Here is a 27,981-nt window from a genome sequence, read left to right as displayed (position 1 = left end):
ACACCCCAAGACCAAGTTCTAAGCACAAAGGAGATTTATTTGCTCCAGATGGGGAAAAGTCAGGGAATAGAGGGCTAAGGAGAAGGGGAGGAGGGAACAAGGGAGAGGGGAAGGAGTATCTGTCCCTGAGGGGGACAAAGGACTGCCTCTGCATAGAGAGGAGACGGACATTGCCCACAAGAAAATAGTGGTTTATAAAGGAGAAACTCCACGTTAAGATGAGGTGTTTAATTCTAATTGGACATATTAATAAGGTGAGCCAAAGGGGGCTTTTGATTGCTGGACTTCAATACTTTGATAGCCCAACCTTGGTAGTCAGCCTCAGGAGGAGGACGTGGCCAAATAAGGAAATGAACTTTGGTAGCTAACTTTAGGAGTATAATCTAATGTTTTTAAGCAAGGCAGAAGGAATGGGAGAGAAGGGCAAGTCCTGTCAGAGCCATGATTGCCATGCTCAAGCTGGCTAGATTCCCTTTACATTGTCTAGCCAACCTAGTGATCACTAAACCCCACTAAGATCCCACTAAGAGATGTCTCAGAACACAAGGCAGATTCCAGATGCATGTTCACATGTACTCCTACATATTTGTATATGAAAACGCACACTTACCTATACATACAAGTGTGCATGCACACACATATACACGTATCAAGACTGTTAAAAAAATATATATATAATTTTATTTTCTTCTAACTACTTCATGAGTGGTGGTTTCCTGTTTACAAGCCTTCAAGACAGATGTTCTTATTATCACCTTGATTCCCAGGAATGCAAGTAAACTATAACCAGCATAGTCCTCAACCAACGTCACACAGGCGTCAGAGCAGATGGAGAACTGAGATATAAGTAGATCCCAGCTGCTTGTTTCAGACACGTATCCTTCCATGATGGGAAATCATTGGCCTTTCCTTCTTCCTGGCAGAGGATCAAATATTTCTATAGGAAGAATAAAAACATTCACATTTTAGAATATAACACATGAATGTAGGCTAAGTCTCTGAGTAGAGAAAGTTTTCTCCACAAGATATGAAAAGTCATTAAGGATGAACAAATTGACTACATCAAAATCAAATACATATATACAGCAAAATAAAACACAGTAAAAATAGCCATAGTAAACTGAAAAAGTGTAAATATACATAAAATACATCATATATACCATAGAGGATGGGGTGAATTTTATAAATTCACAAAGTTATACAAATTGATATACAAAAAGGTGAATGTTGATAGGAAATTTGACATCAGTAACAAATTCTTTTGGTTTCTGAAACAATTTCTAATAATTAAACTTTTGGCAGGAAAAAGTGTGAGGAAAAGATTTAGGGTTTTTTGTTTTGTTTTTCTTGTTCTTTTCATCACATGTGACTATTATCACTTTATTTTTTTAATTAAGAAATTTTTTTTATTCATTTTACATAGCAACCACAGATTCTCCTCTCTTCCCCCTGCCCCAGCCACCCTCCCAAAACCTATCCCCTATTCCTTCCTCCAACACGGTAAGGCCTCCCATGGGGAGTCAGCAGAGTCTGGTATATTCAATTGAGGCAGGTCCAATGCCCTACCCCTGCATCAAGACTATACAAGGTCCCTCTGTAGGTAGTGGGCTCCAAAAAGCCAGCTCATGCACCAGGAATGGATCCTGGTCACTACTCAGCAGTAAAAAACAATGACATCATGAAATTTGCAGGCAAATAGATGGAACTAGAAAACATCATCCCGAGTGAGGTAACCCAGACTCGGAAGACAAACACGGTATGTACTCACTCATAAGTGGATACTAGATGTAAAGCAAAGGATAACCAGACTACAACCCACTGATCCAGAGAAGCTAGCTAACAGGGAGGACCCTAAGAGAGATGCACGGATCACCTTGGGAAGGGGAAACAGATGAGATCTCCATGAGTAAACTGGGGGTGAGGGGTGGGCAATGGAGGGGTAGGGGATGGGAGATGAGAATGTAAGGAAACAGGATGGTCGAGCTGGAACCAGGATGGAGTGGGAAAGCAATGAAAGAGATGCCATGATAGAGGGAGACATCATGCAGATAGGGAGAAACTGGGTGCTAGGGAAGTTCCAAGGAATCTACAAAGATTTAGGGTTTTGTATCTTACAGGATTCTTACATGTAAGGAATCTCCCTCTATTCTTCCCTCCCTCACTCCCTCCCTTCTTTCCTTCATTTGTTCATTCGTTCCTTCCTTCCTTCTCTAACTGAAAAAATTTTCATATTATAAAGAAAAAGATAAGAATATATTTAAAATTTAATTGAAAGAGAAACAATCTATTTTACTGCTCTGCTTCTAATATGGGACTTGGCTAAATGTGTATTGAAAAATAAACAGTGAATAAATGAACCTCCCCTGGATTGAAGGAGGGCAAAGACCACCAGCGAGGCAGAGTACTGCTTTGTTTTCAAGGAAAATTTGTTTAACCAATTATTACCATGGGATGAATGTTTACAGTTCATTGGTAAGGACTTTACAGCCAAACTGACAAATATGCTCTATCTGGAATTTTATATGACCAAGATATAACCAAGATTTTCATGATACAAGTTCCATACAAAGTCTCTGTTAAAAAGCTACCTAAAATGTTTATTTTTATATGAATTACCTGAGATCTGGAATAAGTTTATGCTTTATATTTCATAACATTTATCTAACTTGATGCCAGTCAAGTATGCAGAGACCCTCTTAAATACAGCTACAAATCTCTCTCAGTGTTACACACGAATAATGCCAATACATGCCTTATGGGTTGTTACAGAGGAGACAAGGGGAAGAAACACAAGAGTAAATAAAGTACCAAAAGTTCCAAGTCACACAGTTTAAGAGCTAAGAGACCACAGCAAGCAACCATACAAAAAGAAAGGCCTCTGTCCGGGTCCATAAATGGGAACATTTGAAGGTGAGAGGCTGGAGAAAATCAAATCGTGGGAAATGGATGAGAAGTGGACAGGATGGAAGGGAACCAAGGAGGCCATAACCAAATGAGTTTTTAAATTACCATTTTACAGTCAGAAAAGAAATGAGACTCAAATAAAAGCCATTGTAATATTATCATTTTTTATTCTATTAGAAAAATATGGCTATTATTTAATTAACTTAATCCCAGCCAATTGTACGATGGGACACCTTAATTACTCATTTAACCAAAAAAAAATTAACTATGTGGCAACGTGTAAATTAATAGAAGTGGGTTAATTTAGGTTGTAAGAGCTAGTTAGTAATAAGCCTAAACTATTGGCCAGGCATTTATAATTAATAATAAGTCTCTGTATGGTTATTTGGGAGCTGGTTGGTGGGACAGAACATTGTGCCTACACATAGCACCCAATGTGGGGCACCTACATCCACAGACATGGAGAAGAAAGCCAAAAAAGACTACAGGACAGGTGTTATGTATGCTGATCCCTTGACGTTGGAACAGCTCAGAGATTAGATGAGACATAATAAATCTTGTTGGCTACAAAGTCCTCATGACTTATTATTATATGTCATACTTTCATATGGCATGGATAGAGATTTATATTACAGTTTGATTATACAGTCCAAATGGACTTATAAAATTGACAGATGCATTTTACCTGCTCAAACATAAAACAAAAGATCATCTTTAATTGACTTGTGCATACTGCCCATTCCATACTTCTGTTGATACAGATATGTATGTTACCCTTGACAGTTTATGTGTTTTAAGAGCAAGGGGACTAAACACCAACAAAATCACATGGCCTAAGTGATCCAGCCTCTTGGAGTGCCTCTGCTGTAGTTTCCTTAGAGTTCTGCATTTAGAACACCTTCAAGTCTGCTGGCTGAGATGGTCCAGCCTCACAGAATACTCTAACCAGGATTTTAGATAAGCTTTGCACTTTCCCATTGCACAGAGACTGGACAACAAATAGCAGAGTTAACTCTCCCCCGGGACTTGACCATTATCTTGATTTGCCCACAGCCTCCTAAAGAACCCAGTGTCCCCAGACAACAAGAAGCAATCTAGAGAAAACAACACCAACATTCCCAAGAGATGGGTTATGGATGTTTGTCACGGTCTGAGGAGGTTGGTGACAAGTTGCTGTTAGTCATGGTCTGGAAAAAAGCTTATAAAGGGAGTTAGACTCAAGGATCTCTTTCTAAAAGAAAAAAGGGTATATAGTATAGAAATGATGAAATGAAACGGTAGATTATTGAATCTACTTTAATCCAAAAAGTTACTATTAATCTCAAAATATTTTACATTGGTGTGAATTTTGGTTTATTGATACAAAATTGAAGTTATTTTTTGTTATACTATATGTATGTTTCTACTCTTTTTGGGGATAAATTGTGTTTATGCAGCTCATTTAAATTAAAAATATAGGTTAGTAGTTACTCATCTATAAAAATCAATCTTGGGCCAGGTAGTGGTAGCGCATGCCTTTAATCCCAGCACTTGGGAGGTAGAGGCAAGCAGATCTCTGTGAGTTTGAGGCCAGCCTGGTCTACAGAGTGAGTTCCAGGACAGGCACCAAAACGACACAGAGAAACCCTGTCTCGAAAAAAGTAAAAAAAAAAAAAAAAAAAAAAAAAAAAAAGCAAACTTGTAGTCATATTAAGTATGTTTTCAAGGTTAAACAGATATATTTAGATAAATAGATGGTCTTCAAACACCTCAAATACCTACAGATTATGGCATTTAAGATGTTTAATTACCTGAGGTTTTTCATGACCCCACCAGCTCCATATTGTACCTTTCATACATTCCTCTGCCTCCCACTAATGCCATCCTAAGGATTTAAGCCTTCAACACCCAGGCCTTTCACAGGCATTCAAGATCCAAGCCATAGTGCTGAATGAAGTAAGAACATCACTAGCCAGGTTTCTGCAAAGTAAGCTTGCTATTTAAAGAAACTTCGTAGCACCAGCTTCTAAATCCAGGTTGCCGCAGCAACAAAAAAGCCAACACACGTGTGTGCACTATACAAGAGAACACTTGGTATAGCTATAATCATCTCTGCTTTTTCCAAAAAGAACTAGAGATGTGATGGGGACAAATGCACCACCAACTCTGTACAACTGCCTTTTGAATGTGAGGACTAAAGGGATGTTGCCAGGCAACCAGCTTTATTCCAGACCAAGTTCTAATCATTGTGACAACTACTGCAGACTCTGTCAGAACATTATATCATGTACTTTTACTTACTGCACTGCCAGGGAACTGGATTCTAAATCTCAAACAGTGTAGCTATCGACAACAAGCTGTCCTTACTTTGTGTCTAAAACTTTTCTTTCTCAAGGAATTCATTTCAAAATCAGATGGTAGAAAAGCTTCAGCAAATTGAAAGGAGTATGGCATAGGAGATGACTGACATAAAGGCTTAAAATAATATGATATGTTTAGAGTAATCACAAAACATTTCCTCATGGGATAAATGAGGAAAAAGCTCTAGAAGACATTTTTTAAAATTTATTTGTAAGATTGAAATATCTTTAATTTTCTGCTTCTTTTTCTCCTTTCCAAATGACAGGAGTAAAATTATGGTGAAAGAAGAGCCACTAAGCAGTAACTCTCAGCCATGCTCACAAAGGGCTTGGCATTGTAAGTCTCTGGATAGATCAGCCACAGCACAAGGGAACTTGCAGGTTGGGAGACAAAGAAAGAAAGAAAGAATGGGTAGTTCATGCCCAGGCATCATGGCTCACAGTTGCAACTCTAGCACTCAGAGAAATAGGGCAAAACACTGGAAAGTTCAAAGTTGGTGTGGTGGTTTGAAAGAAAATGGACCCTAAAGGGAGTGGCACTGTTGGGAGTTGTGACCATGTTGGAGTAGGTGTGGTATTATTAGAGGAAGTGTGTCACTGTGGAGGCAGGCTTTGAGGTCTCATATATGCTCAAGACACTGCCCAGTGTCTCAGTTGACTTCTTGTTTCCTGCAATATGTAAGACTCTCAGCTCCTTCTCCAGCACCATCTGCCGGCATGATGTCATGTCCCACCATGATGATAGTGGACTGACCCTCTGAACTGTAAGCAAACTAGCCCAATTACATGTTTTCTTTATAAGAGTTGCTGTGGTCATGGTGTCTCTTCATAGCAATAGAAACCCTAACTAAAACAGCCGGCCTGGGCTAGATGGAGACTCTGTCTCCAGAAACAGACCACCACCAACAAAGAGAGTCAGATTCCTTCACCCATGAATAATTTGAAATCACTCTCAAGGATTTTTTTCTTTGTGAGTACATATGTGTGCATGTTTACGTGTATATGTATGTATGTGGGTAAGAAAGGTAGAAGACAGTCATGAGTAACATTCCTCAGGAATTGCCCACCTTTTCTTTTGAGACAGAGCCTCTTGTTGGCTTGAAACTCACCAGCTAAGCTTGGCTACCTGGCCAGCAAGCCCCAAGGACCTGCCCATCTCCACCTCCCTTGTTCTGGGATTACAAAAGCATCATGCCACCACACCTGGCTTTATTTACGTGGGCTCTGAGGATCAGACTTTGGCCCTCAGTGTTTGTAAGGCAAGCACTTCACCAACTGAGGCGTCCCTCCACCCCATCCCACCCTGTCCCACCCCATCCCATCTCATCCCATCCCATCCCATCCCATCTCAACTCATCCCAAACCATCCTACCCCGCCCCTGAGCACAATCACAAGGTTGCTATATTCCTTTTCAGTAATAGGAAGTCTGTAGTGAGAAATTATTCCCTTTAGTCCAGCACATCAGAGCTCAAAACTATCATTATAAACTTCAATTTCCATGTAAAAACTCTACCTTCCTCTCTACCAGAAAAGCTACAGAGGAGGCGAAAGACTGTTGGCTTCCTTTCCCCTAGTTTCATCAAATGCTCTATTTACTACCTTGTCTTTCTGTTTCCCCTTGGGAGAGAGTGATAAAAGCATGTACCTGTGCTATGTAGGGCCCTTCCTCTCACCCCTATGCGTTTGAGGATTTTCTAGCAATCATTTCATCCTTACAAGGTGTCATTCAGCTTCCGGAGTCCTGTAAATTTTCATGGTTAGAAGTCCATCACCAAGCATCCTAGCTAGCTTCAGCTGTCAGCTTCACATACCCTATAGTCATCTGTTGGGGTCTCAGTTGAGAGACTGGCCAGGACAGAACTCTATGACCATGTCTATGAGAGATTATCTTGATGACTGAGGTTGAGGGGCACAGCTCACTGTGAGTCACATCATCCCTAGGCAGGTGAATCAGGGCTGTATGAGAAATCTAGCTGAACATGAGCCTGTGAGCCAGCAAAGAGATAGCCAATAAGCAACTTTCTTCCATGGTTCCTGCCTCCAGGTTTCTCTTCCATGATCCTGCCTGAGTTGTTGCCCTGACTTCCCTCATTAATGGACTGTGGCCTGAAAGTGTGAGCAGAATAAACCTTTTCCTCCCCTGAGTAGCTTTTGGTCAGAGTGTTTTATCACAGCAACAGAAAAGCAAACTTACACAGTTAAGTCTTCTTACATAGGATTACAGGTTCATGCCACTGCATACAAAACAGGGGAATTCTCCATGTCTAATGTTTTAATTACAATGGACCTAAAATATTCCTTGCACTGGTTTTTAAATCCCCCAATACACATATGAAGAATAGTTTCATGGTTGGGGGGGGTTAAAAGTCAACAAAAATTGTAATTCCCCTTTCAATTACTGAAATCTGTAGGAATGATTCCAGCTTATGCCGGAATCTATCATGCTAAGCTGCTGTGCAGAGGATAGTGCCTATGTAGGGAACAAGCCTTAATTTACCATGTAAACGTGTAAAACCAATGAGTTTACTTTGCCAAATTTCACTATACAATCCGCAGGACAGATAAAGATCAAACAGATATTAAAAAAAAAATGGAGGCGGAGCTCAAAGACCAAGAAAGAATAAGCGCAATTTACAGTTAGTTGAAACAACCTGGAAGTTACAGAGCTTTATCAGATTTGAGTTTAGAGGGGAGACTATACAGATTCTAGGAAAGCGCAAGCCATGGTCTGCTGACTGGATAGCAGAAGGCAGAGCTCATGCCAATCAAGCTTCCCCCGCTGTGATCGTCAGCCAATCTGGGGCTGCTAGCGGACACCGTTGGGGCGTGTCCCGTTGCCGTTACTCCCACAGAGGAGCGAGGACAGGGCCAGTGAGAGATCTTGGGGGCCGCCGGATCCAAGCCTGGCTTCAGTGCTGAACCATCAAGCTGGAGTGGTGCTGTATCATCCGTTTATCAGTCTTGCTCCGTCCCTGACCCCAGAGAAACAGCCCTCAGAGTCCAAAGGTTTGAAGACAACGGATAGGATTATCAGTTCTCCTTTGGTCCTAAGAATTTTCTCAGCCTCTGTAGTTACTGCGGCATGGTTCCCGTGATGGAAAATTTATACAGAGAATCCCAGACAAGTCATTTATCTGGGCGTCACAGGGCAACATTTGGTAAGGAGATGACAGGATTTCTTCGCAGGCTAAGGCTGGTAGCCTTTGCTTAGCCTGTAAGGCAAAGGGTATGCATATGTACTTTCAATGAAAGCGGTCGGTCGTCATCAACAAAACAAAGGTTCAAAATCAAAAGGAAAAATGAAGCCGGATACTCTACTTCTCCACCAGATCTGCCCCTCCCTCCCTGCAAAAGAAGACACTTCTTTAAAACAAAGCAAAACAAACAAATAAAACCACAAACTGAAACCAAACACTCTGGGGAAGGCGGGACTGGGTTTTTGTTCTGCAAGCCTTGCTGGAGAACATAGGGTACAGTTCTTGGAAATGACACATAGATGCAAAGCCACACCTGAGTACCCTTTGCCCTTTTCCAAATAGATCAATGACTGAGTTGTGAATAGGATGCAGAGAATATGGATTTTTTTTTTAAATGGGGGTTTTGTTTGCTTGTTGCTTTTCTTTGGTAAATAGTGACCTGTCTGTTTGCCTTATGCGCAGATGCGAAGAAATTGCTGACCCTCTGGACCGTGCTATGTGGTGGTGTTGTTATTCTTCTTTGGGGGTTTTTCAGTTTTCCTAAAAAATGTAAGTAATCATTTTCCTCTGGCCACTTTACCTCCTAGAAAATCAGCCTTTTGATACATAGGCTGTACTCAGTGCCAGCTGCTGCTGATTCATTCAGAAACGCGATTTCAGTCTGGAAAGATTTTTATTTCCCTCTAACTGGACATGACAATCACAAGTAAACAGCTGTGGAAGAGCAGAGCAATTGCTGTGCAGAAGTTGGTTCAGGTTGAAGCAGGAGAAGAGGGGGTTATGTATGAGTGACAGTGGTCAGGTAAAGCTTTATCAAGAGCTGTGTGTGTGTATGCAATATTCATGTCAGAAAATCGAGCCAGCTATAATGGTGGTGGAGGTAAAGAGCAAAGTGAGGTTATACTATGCTGCATTTCCAGAGTGGGTTAACCATCACTGCCACACATGAGCGTGTGGCATCTTATTCTAACAGAAGCAGTGGTGAGAGACATCCCCTACCACCACCGCCACCACCAAACAGATTCTCCTGACAGTGGGGTGTTCGGATTTTACACTAGACGCTGTATCATCTTACTCTGTTGATAGCACTGCCCTTTTCTTTCTCATACACCACTGTTGTTCATTCTCCACCGCCACATCTTTATCAGCAATATAATAAGATCATAGCTTACCCCCAAATTAAATGAAAACAAAAAATCTCATCAGCCCCTATGCTTCATGTAAGCTCTGCTTATGTTTGCTGCATGATACAGAAACCTCCTTGAAATCTTTTCTTTTCTGTTGTTCTCCTCTCCTGCTCCTCCGCTCCCTGCCTGCCTGCTTTCCTCTCTTCCATTCATCCACCCTTCCTTCCTCTCTCTCTTCAGGGTCTGCCATTAGGCTACATCTCCAGCTCAAACTGCTAAGTTTTTGCTTGGTTTAGCTCAGATTTCTGTGAAGACAATTGGTGAACCAGGGCCTTGCTCATGCTCAGCATGAGCCCTTGTCATGGAGCTAAACCCCAGCGCCCTTCCTTTCCAAAAGTTCTATTAAATCCACTTTGATCAGGTTTCTGCTTCTGCTTTTCTCATGAAACCGGTTGTCAAGTTTACCAAAAATGCCAATGCTGCTAATTCTAGTAGCCATCATCTGTTTAATCTTATTTGATGATTCAGGTTCATTTAAAAAAATACTTTTATCTTCAAAAGTTTTATACTATTATACAACCTATTTTGATCCTATCCATCTCCCTTGGACCATTCACTGCAGCTCCCTTCCAGTTTCATGTTCTTCCTTTTGTTGTTGTGATTGTTGGTTAAACGGCACGCTGCTGCTCTGCTCGTGGTTGGCTGCCGCCTGAGGCAGCCATGCTTGCAGAGGAGAGAGCTGATCGGAATAATCACAGCCATGGTTACCTTTTTAGAGCTTTATGGGAGAGAGAGGACAGACGGAAGGAAGGAGCAGAAAGGAAAGAGAGGGATGCATAGAGGGCCCACTCACTTTTTAGGCTGGGATGCTGTCTCAGGCTGATGACGCAATTCAGGACCGAGTCCTTACAGTGATAACACTCTGAATCCAATTAGCACTGCCTATGTCTAGATATGGACCACCTACTTGCAGCCATGTCCCCAAAGGTGAGTCACTCCCTCCCTCTGCAAGGGTCCACTGTCCATCCAACAAGGATGGGGTCTCAGAGAGAGGCTCCCTCACTCATGTTGGAATTTTCACAGGCTTGATATTGAGAAAAGTCTTTTCGAAGCAAGAAGTAGTTGATGCAGCTACAGATATCTGGTCAAACTACCAAGTATAAGTTACTGTGAGTGTCCGCTGTGGATAAATCATCTATACTAACCTTCCCCCATCCAAGGCTCATAGACTTTCACAGAAGAGTGAGTGGAAACTATGTAACCACTAATGGATATGGAAAAGAGCTATGAAATGTTGACTTCTCTATATCAGGTTTTGCTGGCATCATCTCAGATCAGCTCTGGATCTTCACACGTTTTAAAACTCCTTCCTAAAAATAATTTCATTTAGCCTTCAGGTCAGTGCACTCCCACTGTTTGTGTCCTGTCTACGCCACTGCTGAATTTATTTCCTTTACTCATTCCTTCCTTTCCTGCTCACTTATGGGCACAGTGATCAAACGTGTCTTGTCATGCATCCAATCTTTGAAGCATTGTTGGCCTGTTGGCCTTCTGAACTGGTCTCAAAACTTCATCACATAAATACATCTCCAATCTGGGACACTTCTCAAAATCAATCATTTTTTAAAACCAATCTAGCTACTTGATTATCTAATAAATATCTCAAACTTAATAATGTTCATGCTGCAATATCTCTCCCTCCCTCTCCCCTCTGTCTCTCCCCCACCCCCCATGAATATGCAAGAGTATGGGTTCCCATAGAAGTAAGCCTTGGATGTCTGTCTTCAAGACTCATCCACCTTGTTTTGGAGAAAAAAGGCCCCTCTAGGTTTAGCTGGCTAGCCAACACCTCCCAGGAATCTGCCTCTCCACTCTTGGGATTACAAGATAGTGTAACCACACCCAGCTTTTCCTGTGGGTTCTGGAGATTTAGTTCAGGTAGTCATGATTCAGTGGCAAACAGTGTATTAATTGAGCTGTGGCCTCAACCCCCAAACTCTTCATCGCTCTCGCTTCTCTCATGTCCTTTATCTGTGGTCCTCCTCATCTCAGGGAACAGTAAATATATTCTTCTAACTTCAAAGTCAAAAAAATCTTATGTAACTTTTTTTAAACTCCCCCCCCCCACTTTCCAAATATAATTAGTAAACTGACTGTCCTTTCACTGAGCCCAATGTGAACTCTCTCCATTCACTCGCCGGTTAACTAGCCAGCACCTCATTCCCTTCTCCGATGTTTGTCTATTTTCTACCCTTGATCTCTTAAAGCAACTGCGGATATATCACATAGTAATACACCTTCTAGTAATGAGGTTTTTACAACCTTTCTTTCCTACCATGACTTTATAATAAAAGTGAATTAGATTTGAACTGGCCACATTTCAAGGTTCTGTAATCACATATGACTTATGGCATCCATATGGACAGAGCTTTTTTTCAACAATTAAGAAAAATTATCAGACCTGTTGGAAACTTTAGACAGTTTTTCATTCACTTAGAACCAAGCCTTATGGGTGGCTACACTGCCCTTAATGCACCTAGTCACCCTGGACTACTGATGTCCTGCACTACTTAATCCTTCACTTAGTCTGTAGGAATGTGGACATCTTCATTTTTTGGTGAACAAGCCAGGCACACTCACCTCAAACCTCTGCATTATCTCTTCCCATTGCTTAGAAAAAAATGTTCTTACCTGGAGGCAGAAATACCTCCCTGTAGTAGGTAGCCGTTCCAGCTTTGGTCTGAAAGTACCACCCCCATTGAGGCTTTGGTAACTGCCACACCTACAAGGCAGAGCCGAGAGAGGACCCCTGAAGACCCTAGACCTGGATGGGCCGGCTCTCTTGGTTCCTGGACCCTAAACGCTGGAGGTAGACGGAGCAGAGTTCTCCGGAGAACACTGCCGGACTGTGCTACACCTTTCCCAGACCCTGTAACCTATCCCTTCACTTGTACGTTACCCCACAAAATAAACCTCCCATTTAACTATGTGGAGTTGCCTTAATATTTTAACCAATACCTCCCCATCCACCTTTCTTCAGGTCTTTACTAGGCATCACCTTAGTCTAACCCTACCCTGAATGTTGTGCTAGTATCCAGCTGTCATCCTTATCCCTTGACCTGGATGTACTTCATGAGAAACTGTGTGGTTCCAGGCATGCAACTTTCATAAAAGCATGTTATATTTCATGTATTCCAAGAGCTACAAAAAGATAAATGTCTGTCACAAGGTAAGTGCTCACTTTGGATGTGGTTGGATACGCAAATGAAAGAAAAAAATAAACTAGTAGATGAATGATAAGACTGGATTTCTGATAGCCACGTTTGAACCAACTATTCGACTTTGGTAGTCGTTGTTTATTTGAACCCAATATTTTAGAGTAATTTGGGATTTGCTTTTTTTTAAAGTAATTTTAGTGAAATACATGTTTTTGCTGTACTGTCATATCAGGTTTTGTGTATATAGAACCTTACTGTTAATTAATGCTTCCAACTGAATAGTCTCCCATTTATGGACTTGAGTAGGAGACAGTCACCTATTGGGTTTTTTCCCCCCAGGCTTTGGGGAAAAGTACCTTCAATACTGTTTCTCTCAGAGTTATTCACAAACAAGTAACTTCATATATCTAGTGCTGTGAGTTAAGGAGGAAATGGGAAAAGTTGTAAAAATTTTTTCAGTGTTTTCCCCTTTTCTGTTTTCTTTCCTCAAGAACAAAGGGCAAAGTAATAGCATCAACTTCTGAGGAAGTGCTGTTTCTGAGAAACAATTGAGTATTGGTTAGGTCAATGGGAGAGAGCCAACTCTTTGATGTTATGACTGTACAGGAATCCATTTGTGGTAAAATATCTCAGATGGCATATCCAGTTTTAAGAGAAGTGAAAAAGTAAATAATGTCCAGTAGTATAAAAATATCAGAGAAAGAGTCAGAGGACATTACATTTCTCGAAGTTGGTTACTACTATTTTAAGTTACATGTAGATCTTGATTCTCCAAGGCTTCTTTCTCTTACTATGCTCTTGATTGACCTGTCATCCCCGAGTTAATGGCTAATGTCTCTTGAAAGTCATTTCAGTCACTTGACTGAAACGGGATGTGAAAGTGAAATCCTTTTTATCAGTGTGGAATATAGGAGACTCTTTACAATGGAGGTCAGACTCTTTTCTCTTATAGCTTCTTCATGTCGTGTGTTCATTTTAGTTGGAGCCACAAGAGCAGTCAGAAATAAGACGTGTGACGATGAAATGAAGATATGCATGAATTCCTGGAATAAACTTAATCAGAACTGCTTCTTTATTTTCCAACATAAAAATTCATGGCTCACTGCACAGGAGACCTGCCAGCACTATGAAGGAACTCTGGTTAAATTCAACAACAAGATTGAATTGGTTAGACTTCCCACTTAGCATACTGAGTAGTTAAGACACAGATCTTTTGCCTTTGGGGAAGTTGGAGCTCAGAAGGAAAGATAGGCAGCTAGAAATAATCAAAGAAAATACATAAATTACACAGTATATTAGATACAATCAAAGTATGTTATCACTTCTCCAAAGGGGTAGATTGGCAACAAGGTCACATTTCCATGAAATAATGACATTTGAGCAAAGGAATAAAGTCGAGGTGATAAAATCTCTTGGGGGAAATAAATCAGCTGCAACACAGGGTTAAGAAAGGCAAATGCCTGGGATAGCTGAGGAACTGAAGATAGATAGGCAATTCGCCTGTCTAAAGCTAAGGAATGAGTATGGGTATGACCACAAGAGTTTTGTAGGCCATTACAGAGACCAGTTTTCTGCTTCAGGCAAAGCAAGGAGATATTTCAGGATTAGGGTCAAAAGTGCTATATTCTAACCTCAGTCTTAACAGACTCATTTTCTTTGCTGTAACAAATATAAAGATAGGGTGGTAGGTACTTGGCCCCCTGCAGGACCTGTGGTAAGAGCATGATGGACTCAGACAAGGGCAGTACCTTTTCATGTACTGAGAATGAGACTGCTAGGAGATGTCCCTGATAGTGCTTTGTTTTGTCACAGGAAACTTTGATGAATCATGTGCGAGCACTAGGATCGTCAGCGTGGATTGGACTGAACAAACAAAATATACTCAAATCCTGGGTTTGGACAGATGGAAGTAGATACAATCATTTGTAAGCCTTCATAAGATTTATTTAGTGTTAATTGTAAATCATAGTCAAAATTCTAACTCTCTAAACAGCTACATCTACTGTTCCTTAACTGCATTTCCTAAAAAGGCCCTCCAACAGATGCTAAGAAGAACCTTAAGACAAACTGGTAGTCTTTTGAGTGTGTCTGCCCTCAAGCACCAGTGTTTGTCTCTGTGTGTTTAATTGGATTGTACATATCTTCCTTTCCTTCTAGACTGGACAGAATTCTAGGCAGTTTAATTCTTCCCTGAGTATAGTTTACTCTTGCGTGCATGTGTATGCAAGTGTGCACCTGTGTGTGCTCTGTTTGTGTGTGTGTGTGTGTGTGTGTGTGTGTGTGTGTGTGTGTGTTTCATTTCTTGGTGAAGAGTGAGTATCTGAAGATACACTGATGACTACATGGTTTTTACCCACTAGGGGCCTAACAATATGGATGAGAAGAGATTGGGAAGATAGATGTTTAATTTCCTTTTATTTAAAATTCCAGAACTTCTCTGCTATCCCAAGCCTAAAGAATTAATTGTATCCTTAAACACTATTTTTGTTCTGGAAACATTTAAAATTTCCTTCAACTTCAGAGTGGAGGAGGACTTAGAAGAAGGTTGTGTTTATCACAGAGGAGCCACGAGCTTCCAAGCACTGGGTGCCTCTTCTGTGGCAGGAGCTTACTCCATGATATTAATATATTGTATGTACCTCACCAAAAGAATTTCCTCAACCAAGAGAAGTTTCTGTGATCATTATATTTATATAAAATTTAGGTTGAAAACACACAATGACATGAAAGCAGCAATATAACCAATAATTATGGTTTCACTTTGAAAACTAATGTAAGAAATCTATGAAGCAAGTTAACTTTGAGAACAAAATATAATTTCTATGGTGTTTTCTTGAAAAAACAATATTGACAGTTTAAGATGTTGTGTGTTACCATTAAAAAAAAAAACAGATGGAAAGGGCAAGGAATGAGCTGGTGGAAGTTGGTATACTAATTTGCTGGGATCACCACAATGTGACATAGACTGAGCAGCTTAAACAACTGATCTGTAGTCTGGAAGTCCGCAGACAAGTTGTTGTCAGGGCCTGTTTCTTCTGCCCTCTTGCCTTGGTGTGTAGGTGCCTACCGTCTCACTCCATCTTCCTATGGCTCAGCCTGGATACACGATCAAGGAAGTGCCCGGATTCTTTCTACTTAAAAGATCATCAGTGGTGCATGGGGCAGGGGAGTGTAGCTCAGTGGTAGAGAACTTACCTAGTGATGCAAAGGGCCCTGGGTTCACTCTCAAAATGGCAAAAAAAAAAGAAAAAACAGTCATATTATATTAGTCATATGATATTAGTGTTTATCCAAAAGACATTATTTTAAGCCAGGTATGGTGATGTGCCTAGAATCCAATTTCAAAACATCAATTATTTTTTTAAAAAAAGAGCTTATTTTACTTATTCAGACCTTTTAAAACCTTATATTTAAATATATTTCCGTTCTGCACTCCTAAGGAATAGGGCTTCTACATATGGAATTCCCATAAGAGTTGATGGGAATACTGGCATATGGGCATGTGTAGGCACGGAAGTACAGTAGAGTCCTCTCCATCTGCAGGTTCCATGTGTGGGCTCAACCAGCCACAGATGGAAAGCTTTAGAGAGTAAACTAATTATGCTTCTACTGAACATGTCTGGCTTATTTTTCTAGTCATCATAGCTTGACAATACAACGTAACTACCACTTACCTAACATGGACATGTTCTAGATGAGTTATTTAGGGACAATCTGAAGTCTGTGAAAAGATGTGTGTAGGAGCTGTGCAAACACTGCATCATTTTATGGAGGGGGCCTTACCTGAGCATCTGTGGCTGGTGGTCCTTCAACTACTTAAAGGATACTGAAGAGCTGACAATATATGCATATGTTTTAGAAAAGGATAAGATGAAAATTTGAGAGTCTCCCAGAAATCGGCCAAGTGTATACCAGTGCTGACATGTTCTCCTCTAAATAAGGAACTAAAGGCATTTTTTTTAAAATTACATTACAATCAAAACTTAACCAAGACTCACTGTTGGGCATTTTCTAATTTTGAATTCTCAATGTTACATGTTTATATATGTGGCCTAAAGTGAGAACTTTGAAAATCTTTCCCAGTAACTCTGCATAGTGCCTCACATGCACCATGCCACTCCACCAAGTAAACAATACCTATCTCGCAATTGAGATGGTTACAGAGTAGCCAAATGAAAAGACCTGTGCTGAAAAAAAGCATGAAAAATGTTCCCTGAAATGTGAGTTACACTTTCCCCCTACACTGCCTCTAAATGCCTAAATATGTTGATTTTGTCATTTTCATTACCAACATAACCCCTCTATAAAGGATTATGATATTTTCTTTCTTGTTGGCAGCATAAAGTGCCAGGCTGTGGTGCTGAGGAGTGGAGTCACACACAGTACCTCCCCAGCAGAGTCCAAAGGTTAAGTGTGATGGCTGATAAGAGAGCAGCAACAGCTCACATAACATTCTTTCCGTAGAGCACATTTGCAGTGTGATCACCAAACTTTAGATTCATTATATGAGGCTGTGCTGGGTCTGATAAATAAAGAAGTCTACCCTTTGTTTTGTTCCAGGAAGACCATCCAAGAGCATGGTGACTGTGCCTTCATGCATAAAAATGGTATAGACAGTACCAGTTGTAATGACCTAAAGGACTATATTTGTAGCAAAATAGGCCAGTGCCCTTGAAGATTTCTTCCATCCAAAAGAAAATGAAGAGCAATGTCTTGTTTTATGCATGTTAAACCCATGGTAATGTGTTTTCATTTCCATCAACATTGTTTTTAAATCTGATTTGACTGATGAACATTTACATGAATTTTATCTTCATCGAAATAGTTATTAATAAGCCTATAGATCAAGCGAGATTTGAGATGATACTGCTGAATCATCAAAGTTGGTGCATTTGAGGTTTGGGGAAGGAAGGTCCTTGCTCAGAAGTGATCCATCTCAGTGGAGTACACTGAAGGGCAGAGAGAAGAGAAAGGAAGATCCTCTGCTCATCTGAAATTTGTGAAAAACTTCAGAAAAGAGAAACAAGGGCTGTGGGGTGACGTGAACTAAAAAGTGTTCCATTTGCCCTTAACACATGGTTCATGTGGAATTGTTAACGAAGGCATGATGGGGAACTATTCTGATTCGGGGCCTTGTGTCATCACTGGAGACCAGGCAACTCTCCACAGGTCTCTAGACCCCCAGTCAAACTGCTAAACTGAACTAAAGAAAACCTGGACTTGTTGTTGCCATAGTTACAAAAAGAGTGAAGGAGGCAAGTTTTGTTATGAGATATCATGAGCAGAACATGAGCAGTCGGAGGTAGAGAGGAAAACAAAGGAAGAATCCTGGTGACCTCAAAGGACCTACTGAGATTAGCCTGGGTCCCCAAAGCTGTTTCACTCAGATTCTGGCTAATATTGAAATGGTCTTGGAGGAAAGAGAGAGAAGAGGTTAACACTGGTCATCATTAAAAATCTCTTCAGCTACCACAGGTCTTCTCTCATCTCTGATGCTAGGGTTTGTTTTATATGTATGTGCAAGTGTGGAGGGGTAAAGGAACATAAACTAGAAAAGGGACTGTGGGTGAGGTGAAGAGCTCTGAAGGAGGAGAGAAGGTAATAGATACATGTGACGTGAAACCAGGAGGACCACCGTAAGGAAGAGTGGGACCATCAGGATGAGGAGAGAGAGACAGAAGAGGAGAGTGGGGCAGAAAGACTTAAAACCTAAATATGTACAGCCCCTGAAAGCTGTGCTGGCCTAGATAAGTGCCAGCTACTCCTCATCTTGGAAGGGAAGGCAAGGATCACGCAGCATTTAGGTAGCTTTGTAACTTAAGGAGTCTGGTTTGTCATTTAGTTTTCTGTGGTCAGGAGCATGGGTTTGCCTTGTGGAAGTCGAAATAGAGACAAGCTTGGGGAAGACAGGCACTGGTTCAGGTGGGGGATGGGAGACTCCTAGAGCAGTTTCCACTGGTGACTCTCACCTCTTCCTTTCATTCTTAGGAATTCTTTCCTCCATCTTTATGGTCTGTGAGAGTTGTCAACTTCCTTAATCTCAGTGTGGTATCATCTGTACATACTTATAATGGGGGGGGGCACTCATTGGTTTGCAGGCTACATTAACTGAGGTGTGTTTACAATAGCCTTAGCCCAGGGCTTCAACTACAATGTTTTGTTTCAGCTGTTCTCATCTCTAAAGTCATTTTAACAACAAAGGTAAGTCCACATTAATTGTTCACTACCCAGTAGATATTAATTAAAATACATAAAGCATAATTGATCATTTCCTCCAAGTAAAAGAACAAAGCATGTATGAAAATGTTATGATGATGAAACCCATTACTTTGCAGGCTTATTTACAAATTAATTTTAAAACTAAAATGTCTTGTGCCCTTTAGGCAAGGAGGGGTATCACATGCCTGTAATCCCAGCACTTCAGAGGCTTCAGCAGAAGAATGGTGAGGTCCAGGTCGGCCTGTGCTACGTAGTGAGACCCCATTTAAAAACCAAAATAAGGTGCTGGGGAGATAGCTCAGTCAGTTTAGTGTTTGTTGTGCAAACGTGTGTTTTATTCTCCATCACCAGGTCAAAAGCCCAGCCCAGAAGCCTTAGTTCATAATCCCAGCACTGGAGTGTCAGGGGCAGGACTCCTGGAGCTTGCAGGCCAGCCAGTCTTGAAAAAGTAAACTCCGGTTCCAGTGAGAGACCTTCTCAAAGACTAAGGCATAGGGCTGGGGAGAAGGCTCATTGTATTTGCTGCTCTAGTGCTGTTCCTAGAATCCATGCCCAGGAACCCATCTTTCCCTGTACCTCCAGCTCTGTCTGACACTCTCTTCTGGCCTCCAAGAACCCCTGCACTGACATGTTCATGTTCATGCATGCACAAAGATACACACTTTTTAAAAAATTGTTTAAAAACTAATAAAGTGGTAAGCAGTAGAGTAAGACAACCAGTGTCAACTTCTTGCAGATGTACCTACATACACATTTACATACTCATTTACATACATAGGCCAAACTCAAATGAAATTCCATTGTTTAATATTTTACCTTAGCTTCATTTTTGTGTTCCCCAATATAATAAAGAATTCTGTTTTGAATATTAACATTTCCTACAAACTATGGTATTCTTATACCCTTTAGTATTTTAGCTAATTCTTTGAGCAAATTAAAGCTTAAACTATTTGCCTGACATTACACTAGGTGGTAGAACCATATTTTTAAATCCCATTCCTTCTCATGCACAATGTAGATGCTCAATCAATAGGAAAAAAATAGAATTCACATTTTCATCACAAGAAGAGTTTATCAACATTTTTCATTTACTCTATGGAGTGGACTTTAATAACGCTTAAAATGTTAACAGGGGAAATAGAGTTTTTGTTAAAATAGAACTTACATGCTGTGGAAGAACCATACATAGTCTTGGGGTTTCAGATTCTGAATGGGACTCATACATGCTCAAATTTCTTGTATACTGGAGCTCTCCAGAAATCAATGCAGAGCAATGTCTATGTCTGTGTATGATGAACTTGCCACCAAACTGTACTGAGACATTACATATATTAGAAAGAGCCCCAGGCTGCCCTTTGGTGAATAGGACAGACTATGAAGGAAAAGATAGCAAAGAAAGGGGCAGGGGTGAACTTCGTGATGGTGATCATGCCTTTATGTAGAACAGGTGGGTGATTTTCATCCACTCCCAACTTACACCAATGATGGTGCCCAGAGTGGACCTCACACGCATATTGGATTACACAACTCAGAATTATTTTATGTTTTATCATTTTCCTTGGAGTGCTAACCAGAGACCTTAGAATGGCAAAATCATAATTGCACTGTTGTCTGAACTCATCTTTCCCTACAATCTCCCTCCAGATAGAACTAGCTTCCTGCCCTTTATACAGGGTAACCTTTGCTTAACACCTTGACATACTTGTGCCAGAATGATATTCTATCATATTCAGCACACTTCTCCCCTTCACTCTCAAGTTCACTCCAGTTCCAATTCTGAGATGGTCATTCCAATGGCACTGTGGCCCTTGGTACGTTATCTTGTTAGTGACCAACTTTTTTCTTTCTTTTTCTTAATAGAGCTTACTGCACAATAAAATGATATATGGTTTATTATTTTAACTCAGTTTTTAGTTTTAGCTTATCTTCCCCAAATGGAAACTTCAGTATTCCAGAGACACCCTGCTGTTTTATCTTTATACGTAGATCCTGAGCAGCCAGAACAATATCAAGCACATGACTATGTTTGTTAACTAAAATGTTGGAGACAATGAGTGTATGCAAATAGGCAATTCAAACCGGTAACAAGTACTGTGTGTTTATATCATCATACTAATTATTGGCAAGTGTGAAGGACTAGTTATCTGATTTTAATCAGTGTTTTCCAAAAGGACTCTCAAGAGTCACATAAGGGAACCTATTTGAATATTGGGTTTGAATATTGAATATTTGAATATTGCCCCATCCTTACCTATTTAAGACCCACTGCATGCACAAATCACATTTTCATCTTTATTCTTCAGGGTCTTTCCTTTGGAGTGACAGCAATTACTTGATAGCTAGCCTACTTCATTGTGAGAGGCAGAATTAGAAGCTCATTTTTTATGTGCCTCTATGACTTCAATAACAACCTTTTCAGTAATAAAGCCAATATTCTGAACCAGAGAAAAAGGAGACTGTAGTTTTCTCATCTGTAAAATAGCAACATCACCAACTTTGTAATGAACCTTCTGGGTAAATTCTCATGACTCTAAGCATTTCTGTTTCAGAAGTTTGAGAGAGCCTCCTAGGGTCATGGAATAGGTTCTAATTTTGTTCCTTTTGAAAATATGTGCAATGTTTTGGGAGAGCTCCGTGCACAATTTCATATCTTCTATAATGTAGTGTTTAATAATGTAAGCTTTAATTTGTACAGCTTTTACAAATATAACCACCCATGGAGACATGGAGGTGAGTTCTGTAAATACAGGACTCTGCACTCACTTATTCAAAAGAATGTGTTTTTAATGTGTGCCCTAAATATATATGTATATGCAAATGTGTGTATGCCCATATGCTACACATGAATACATATGTATTTCTATATATTAGTGTATTCATAAATACTTACAAATAATACATGTGCATGAAGTTCATGCATGAAAACTGGCATAAAATAAAGCTTGACTGTCTACAATACTAGATAGCAAGGCAGATTTCAGTGGAATTACTGAATATTATTAGTGTGCATAAAGAGATATAATAACAAACAGAAATTATTTAACAGAACATTATTAGGATTTCATAGTCTAATAACAGATTTTTTAATACATGAAACAGGCTGTGAGGAGGCTCAGTGCATAAAGTCCTTGCTACATGGTGAGGACCTGAATTCAGGTCTCCAGAACCTACACAAAAGCCTGACCTACAATCCCAGTGATCAGGAGGTGGAGATATGGGAGTCGCCAGGCCAAGCTGACCAGTTAGAGTAGCTCAATTAGCAAATTCTGTGTTCAACAAGAGACTTGAACAGAATATGACCAAACCAGGAAGAAAGCTGACATCAATTCTGGCTTTCACATGCACTCACCCACATGCACTGCTCCTACACATACAGGTGCAAACATGCGTATGAACACACAAAACGCAGAAATAAGAATATATGAAACAGCTGGAGAGATGGCTCGGCCATTAAGAGTGGCTGCTCTTCCAGCACCCACATAGTGGCTCGCAACCAGTAACTTCAGTTCCAGGGGATCTGATGCCCTCTTCTGGCTTCCTCTGGCACCAAGCATGCACATGCTGTGCAGATATACATGCAGGCAAAATAGCCACACACATAAAAATTGTTAATGTTTAAAAAAAACATTTAACAAAACTGAACTGAAAGGAAAGATAGACACACAGTTATAACTGGGGACTTCTCAATAACTTCTCTCAGTGACTAATAGAGTATTTATAGAAAAAGAAGATTGAATGACACTATCAACCAATTTTGATATAGGATGTTCTACCCAACAATAGCAGAGTAACTTTTTCAAGATCATACAAAAATTCAAGTTAACCATATTTGAGTTACAAAAGAAAACAAATTTCCAACAATCTTTAAAATACTTTTGTCCAGAGTGGAACAGAGCTAGAAAGAGACCAATAACCTATACTATACCTAGAAGATCCACACCTAGGCAGAATGTAAAATTAAACTCAAACTGAATGCATAAGAATGAAAGAATCGGCCGGGAGGTGGTGGTCCACGCCTTTAATCCCAGCACTCGGGAGGCAGAGCCAGGTGGATCTCTGTGAGTTCGAGGCCAGCCTGAGCTACCAAGTGAGTTCCAGGAAAAGGCGCAAAGCTACAGAGAAACCCTGTCTCGAAAAACCAAAAAAAAAAAAAAAAGAATGAAAGAATCACGAAATATTTATGGTTGAATGAATGTAAAACATCACATAGAGGGATGAACTTAATGCAGAGCAAAGGAAGCATTGGGTCACCAATGTCAGAAAGAAAGAAAGGCCTCAAACTGATCAGGGTGTCCAGAACAAAAGTGTAGAAAACTAAACCCAATGCAAAAGAAAATAGGGGTATAGGTGAAGTAAAAACAAATAAATGAAATAAAAAAAGAAAAGAAATCTATGTAGTGGTCTGAAAAATTCAATAATGTAGAATAATATCAGGACAAGTCAACAAACTGAGAATACAGGGGAATTTTCCATACTGCCAAACATCACCTACAGTACTCTACACCAATACAATTAATAGTAGAAAATGAGTGTTTTTCTCTGAAAATTTTCCTCTTGCAGCCAGCATTTATTGAGAGAGTTGGCACTGTAATCAGATGAGGAAAAAAGCAAAACCATTAACTGTGAGTAAAGTCACCTCAGGCCACAAGTGTCATAAATTCCTATGTAGAAAAGCCTAAGGAATCTAAGAAGTCAAGCAACACAGACAAGTGAACAGTTTGCCCAACTCTTATGATCTCAAACAGAGTCGACTACGTTTCTGCTCTCTAACAACAGACAACTGGAGAGTAAAGCATACAACACAATTTACACTGAAACAAAACTAAATGTTTAGGAATATAACATGTATGCACAGAATCCATATGCTAAACACCAAGTGTTTGGATGCAAATAAATGGAAGCCAAAGTAGACGAAGTAGGACTCACACTGAAGACTACTTGTCTCTACGCTGCCTACTTTCCCCAAGGTGACAGGAATTACACTGTAGCTCAAGATGAACAGTCTGAGGACAAAGCATGTCTTCCTTCAGCATTTTTTCCTGTTGCAGACTTGAACTCATCAGATGGAACTACTCGGAGAAACCCTGTCTTGAAAAATTAATAAGAGAAAAAAAATCTTTTTTTTAAAACTAAGCTCTTTTGCTGTCTATGCAAACATGGCTTGTGAACAAAAGGACACTGTTCTATGTGCCTAATAGAAATGCAATGGATAAAATAGTTTGTGAAAGAATTCATATAACAAAATCAAAAATAATGTATGAATATATATGTGAAAAATGTCTCGCTTTGTTTTGTTGAGACAGGGTCTCCTGCTGCAGCCCAGGCTGCCATAATACTCGTGAAAACCCTCTTGCTTTAGCTTCCCCAGCGTAGGGACCCTAGGCATATGCATGTCTGACATATCTGACAAACCCCATGATTAAACACCACCACGTTGCGTAAAAGAGTAAAAGCCTTTCTCATGGCCATAAGTGTTAAGTATATAGAGACGATTCATTTCACTCGGCCATGCATGCGTGCATGCATTGATCTAATCAATATTAACTAAATACCTAGAATCTTTCAGATATTGGAGGTATATGGCTAAAACCATAATTATAAGAAAGTGATACCAGAGTTTAATTGTAGCAAATCTATTTTATCCATGTATCATAATAGCTTATGAAACACAAAATAGAAGCATTTGTAATTCTTATTTTCATATTCTCAACATTCCTCACCTTCCACACACTTGTTTAGAATACCATGTTGGTATCCGGATGCAGAAGGGGAAGGGTTGCAGGTAGGGCTGCCCCGCTGGTCATTCCCCACAGGAAGTTCATCTGGGATCAGTAGCTCCTTGCTGATGTTTCACACGACCAGCAGGGGGCACTAGCAGGCCAGAAAGTCTTCAATGACCTCACTGGGATTGTAGATCTGCTATGTCCAGGAACACGGAATCATTAGGTAGTGGTTCTTAATTCACTGTCTTTGGGGGTTCTGCTATCTAGGCTAATTGTGCCCTTGAGGTATAAAGAAGCTATAGATTCAGTCTTATTTCTTTCATATTGATTAGGCGTTTCCGTTGATCGATTCATCGCATCACAATTGCCACACACTATCTACTAAATGTCTCTGAAAAAGTTTCATCTTTTTAACTTTGAGAGGTTATCTTCTCTTCCAAAAGTTACTAAAATATTTTAGATTTGAGGAGGCCAGTGAGATAGCTACTGGTAAAGATCAGGCATCTGAGCCTAACCACTTGAGTTTGGTTCTTGGGACCCACACGATGGAAGCAAGGAGCCAAATCCTGCAAGTTGTCCTTTGGTCTCCACACACACTGTAGTGCCTACGTGTACACACCACACATACACACCAATTTTAAATGTCTAAGTATTTTAAATTGTTTGCTTATTATTAAATGTTCTGTTAGATAAACAAATATGCATATCAAATTTATGAGTAGAAATAAGTTAAGTACTAACCCTGTGGTATCAAAGCCAATTGTCCTTAGATGCATCTAGTTTTATTTATTTCCTTATGTTTTGAGACAGGGTCTCACTGTGTAGCACTGACTGTCCTAGAACTGACTGTATAGACTAGGCTGGTCTTGAACTCACAAAGACTTGCCTCTGCCTCCTGGTTGCTGAGTCTAAGACCATGCTCTACTTTGCCCAGCCCCTGAATAATGTTTATTAAATACTCTGTCAAAGCATGTGCTGCTAAGCTCTGCCTAGAGCCTCTGCATGATGCTTCCTGTCTTGCCTAGGGATTCCTAGTCCGAAGTGAAGCCTCTTTCTCATTCACCATCTACTAAGAAAACAAGTGGGGCATGCCCTTTAGCTCAACCAACAGCAGAGTTATGGTTACAGGGGGCTAATTTTGCTCAGCCACAACTGCTTTGTGAAACAGTTGCCAAATTGTCACTCAAACTGTAACTACAACATTTGTAATTCTTAGTTTCTCTGTGGCTTTGACGATGTTCCCAGAAAGAAGCACTAAGCAAGCTGGGTTGTTGTATTCCCATTTGGGGGCCAGTACTGAAGAATTAACCCAGGATCTGAAACATGCTGTGTAAGTGCTCTGCCATTGAGCTACATCCTAGACTACATTAAATTGTGTATGTACACTCCCTCCAAAAGTTTGTTGAAATATTTTTAAATGCCAGATAGCCTCTACACGTTTTATCATCTATCTATCTATCATCTATCTATCTATCTATCTATCTATCTATCTATCTATCTATCTATCTATCTATCTATGATCTACTTTCTTTTACTTCTTCCTTCTTTCTACACAATGTCTGTTATGTAACTTAGGTTTCCTTTGAAGTGGCGTGGTTGCTATGATTATACCTGACAATATCGATCAAATTTTGGAGCTGATTGACAGAAGTATGGCACAGTTTGGTGCAGAAAACTAGAGAAGACTCACGGTGCAGTAAAGGAGCTTGGTGCTTGATTCTTTTGGACTCACAAGACCAAAATGATGAAAGAAATGGAGATAACAGTGATTATGATGAGGTTTGAGATGGAAATGAAGGTTCTATTAAAAATTAAACCGTTGACCACATTTTTACACCATGACAAATAACTTGGCTACACTCAACATTCCAGCATTGAGAGGAAAGGTAAACATACAATAAATCTAATTTCTAAGATTTATTTTTTATTGCTTTGAATTATGGATATGTATATAGACCATGTGTGAGAATGTGCATGTGAGTGCAGATGTCCACAAAGGCCAAGGATATCAAATCCCCCTGGAGCTGGAGCTGCAGGCAATTGTGAGCTACCCAACAAGGGTTCTGGGAAGTTAAGTTCTCTTAATAACTCAACCATTTCTCCAGCCTAACCAACCCACACCATTTGTTTGTTGCTTGGTTTTGATTCTGTTTGGGTTTTTGTTGAGGCAGGGTTTCACTATGTTGTCCAAGATAGACTAAAACTACCTAGCCCAAGATGCTTCCAAACATGTTACAATCTGCCTGCCTCAGCCCCTGAGTACAATCCTAGGATTACAGTCAGGAACCACTACAACCGTGTTACACTCCTTGTAAGTTCTCTCATTCACTCTTCTTTTACATTAATTCAATTATTTACTGGATTTTTACATACTTTGTATTAGAGTAATCTTTTGTTAGAATTGCAAATGATCCCATTTAGACATGTCTGAATTTTTGATAAAATTTTAAATGCATAAGACCTCCCAAAATACCCTTCCACTTTGTGACTTCTTGTTTCTAAGGACAGAACTTAAATGAACTTCTGATAAATGACAGGTTTTGTGGTGAAATGAAAAGAAACTGAAGAGGAAGCAGCCACGTGAGGTAGGGCTTACATCCTCATTTGGTCGTAAACGAGCTCTGAAATTTCAATGAAAAGTAAAAGGTGAATTTTCCTAAAACCAGCATAGAAAAAACTTATTCCAAGTTTCAAAGACTTTGTATAGATTAATTGAAAGGTGGTTTACTGTATAATTGCTTAGCAAACTTTATTATTTACTAATTTACTGCCTACAACCACCTTGTGTTGTTACATCATTTTGCAGTAACTTTGAAGATAAAATGAGTGATTTATGAGGTTTGTATTTAAAAATCAGTCTATAGACACACATAGCAGGAAAATTGTCTGAGTGTCTCATCTCCCATAGTTGGTTCTTCTAAATACTTGTTGTGAAACATAGAACAATAAAGATTTTTGCATATAACCTTGAAAAACAAAAAAATTCCTATTTTGTCATCAAATTAGTATTAGTATGCTCTATTGCATTTCTGGGTATGAAATGCTCATTTATTTAGCATTGAATCACATTCAACTCAGTACATCCATCAGTCAAGCCAATCATTTGTTTAATATAAACACAACACAAACATACACAGATCACTTTAGCTACCATAGTCAGATTTACAAAATTTGCCTTTTTAGATACTTCTTGCTATTTCTCTGTAAGAGAATATTAATGCATGCACTATGGTGAGTAGAGACTGTCAATGAG

The 27,981-nt window shown here is 39.9% G+C and overlaps 1 protein-coding gene across 1 annotated transcript; it reads left to right on the top strand.

Annotated features, from left to right (window-relative positions):
• Positions 1-218: 218 nt before the first annotated feature.
• Positions 219-18,256, top strand: LOC131906515 (C-type lectin domain family 2 member F-like). Its single transcript, XM_059257129.1, has 6 exons — positions 219-254; positions 8,055-8,250; positions 8,904-8,990; positions 13,766-13,953; positions 14,599-14,711; positions 17,347-18,256. Exons 1-6 carry the CDS (start codon positions 219-221, stop codon positions 17,459-17,461), a joined length of 735 nt encoding a protein of 244 aa, XP_059113112.1. The 3' UTR covers positions 17,462-18,256.
• The last annotated feature ends 9,725 nt before the right edge of the window (positions 18,257-27,981 follow it).

The sequence above is a fragment of the Peromyscus eremicus genome, chromosome 3 (assembly GCF_949786415.1).
Source record: "Peromyscus eremicus chromosome 3, PerEre_H2_v1, whole genome shotgun sequence".
Taxonomy (NCBI): Eukaryota; Metazoa; Chordata; class Mammalia; order Rodentia; family Cricetidae; genus Peromyscus; species Peromyscus eremicus.
The sequence above is the reverse complement of the archived record's forward strand: the minus strand, read 5'-3'. Positions and strand labels throughout refer to the sequence as shown.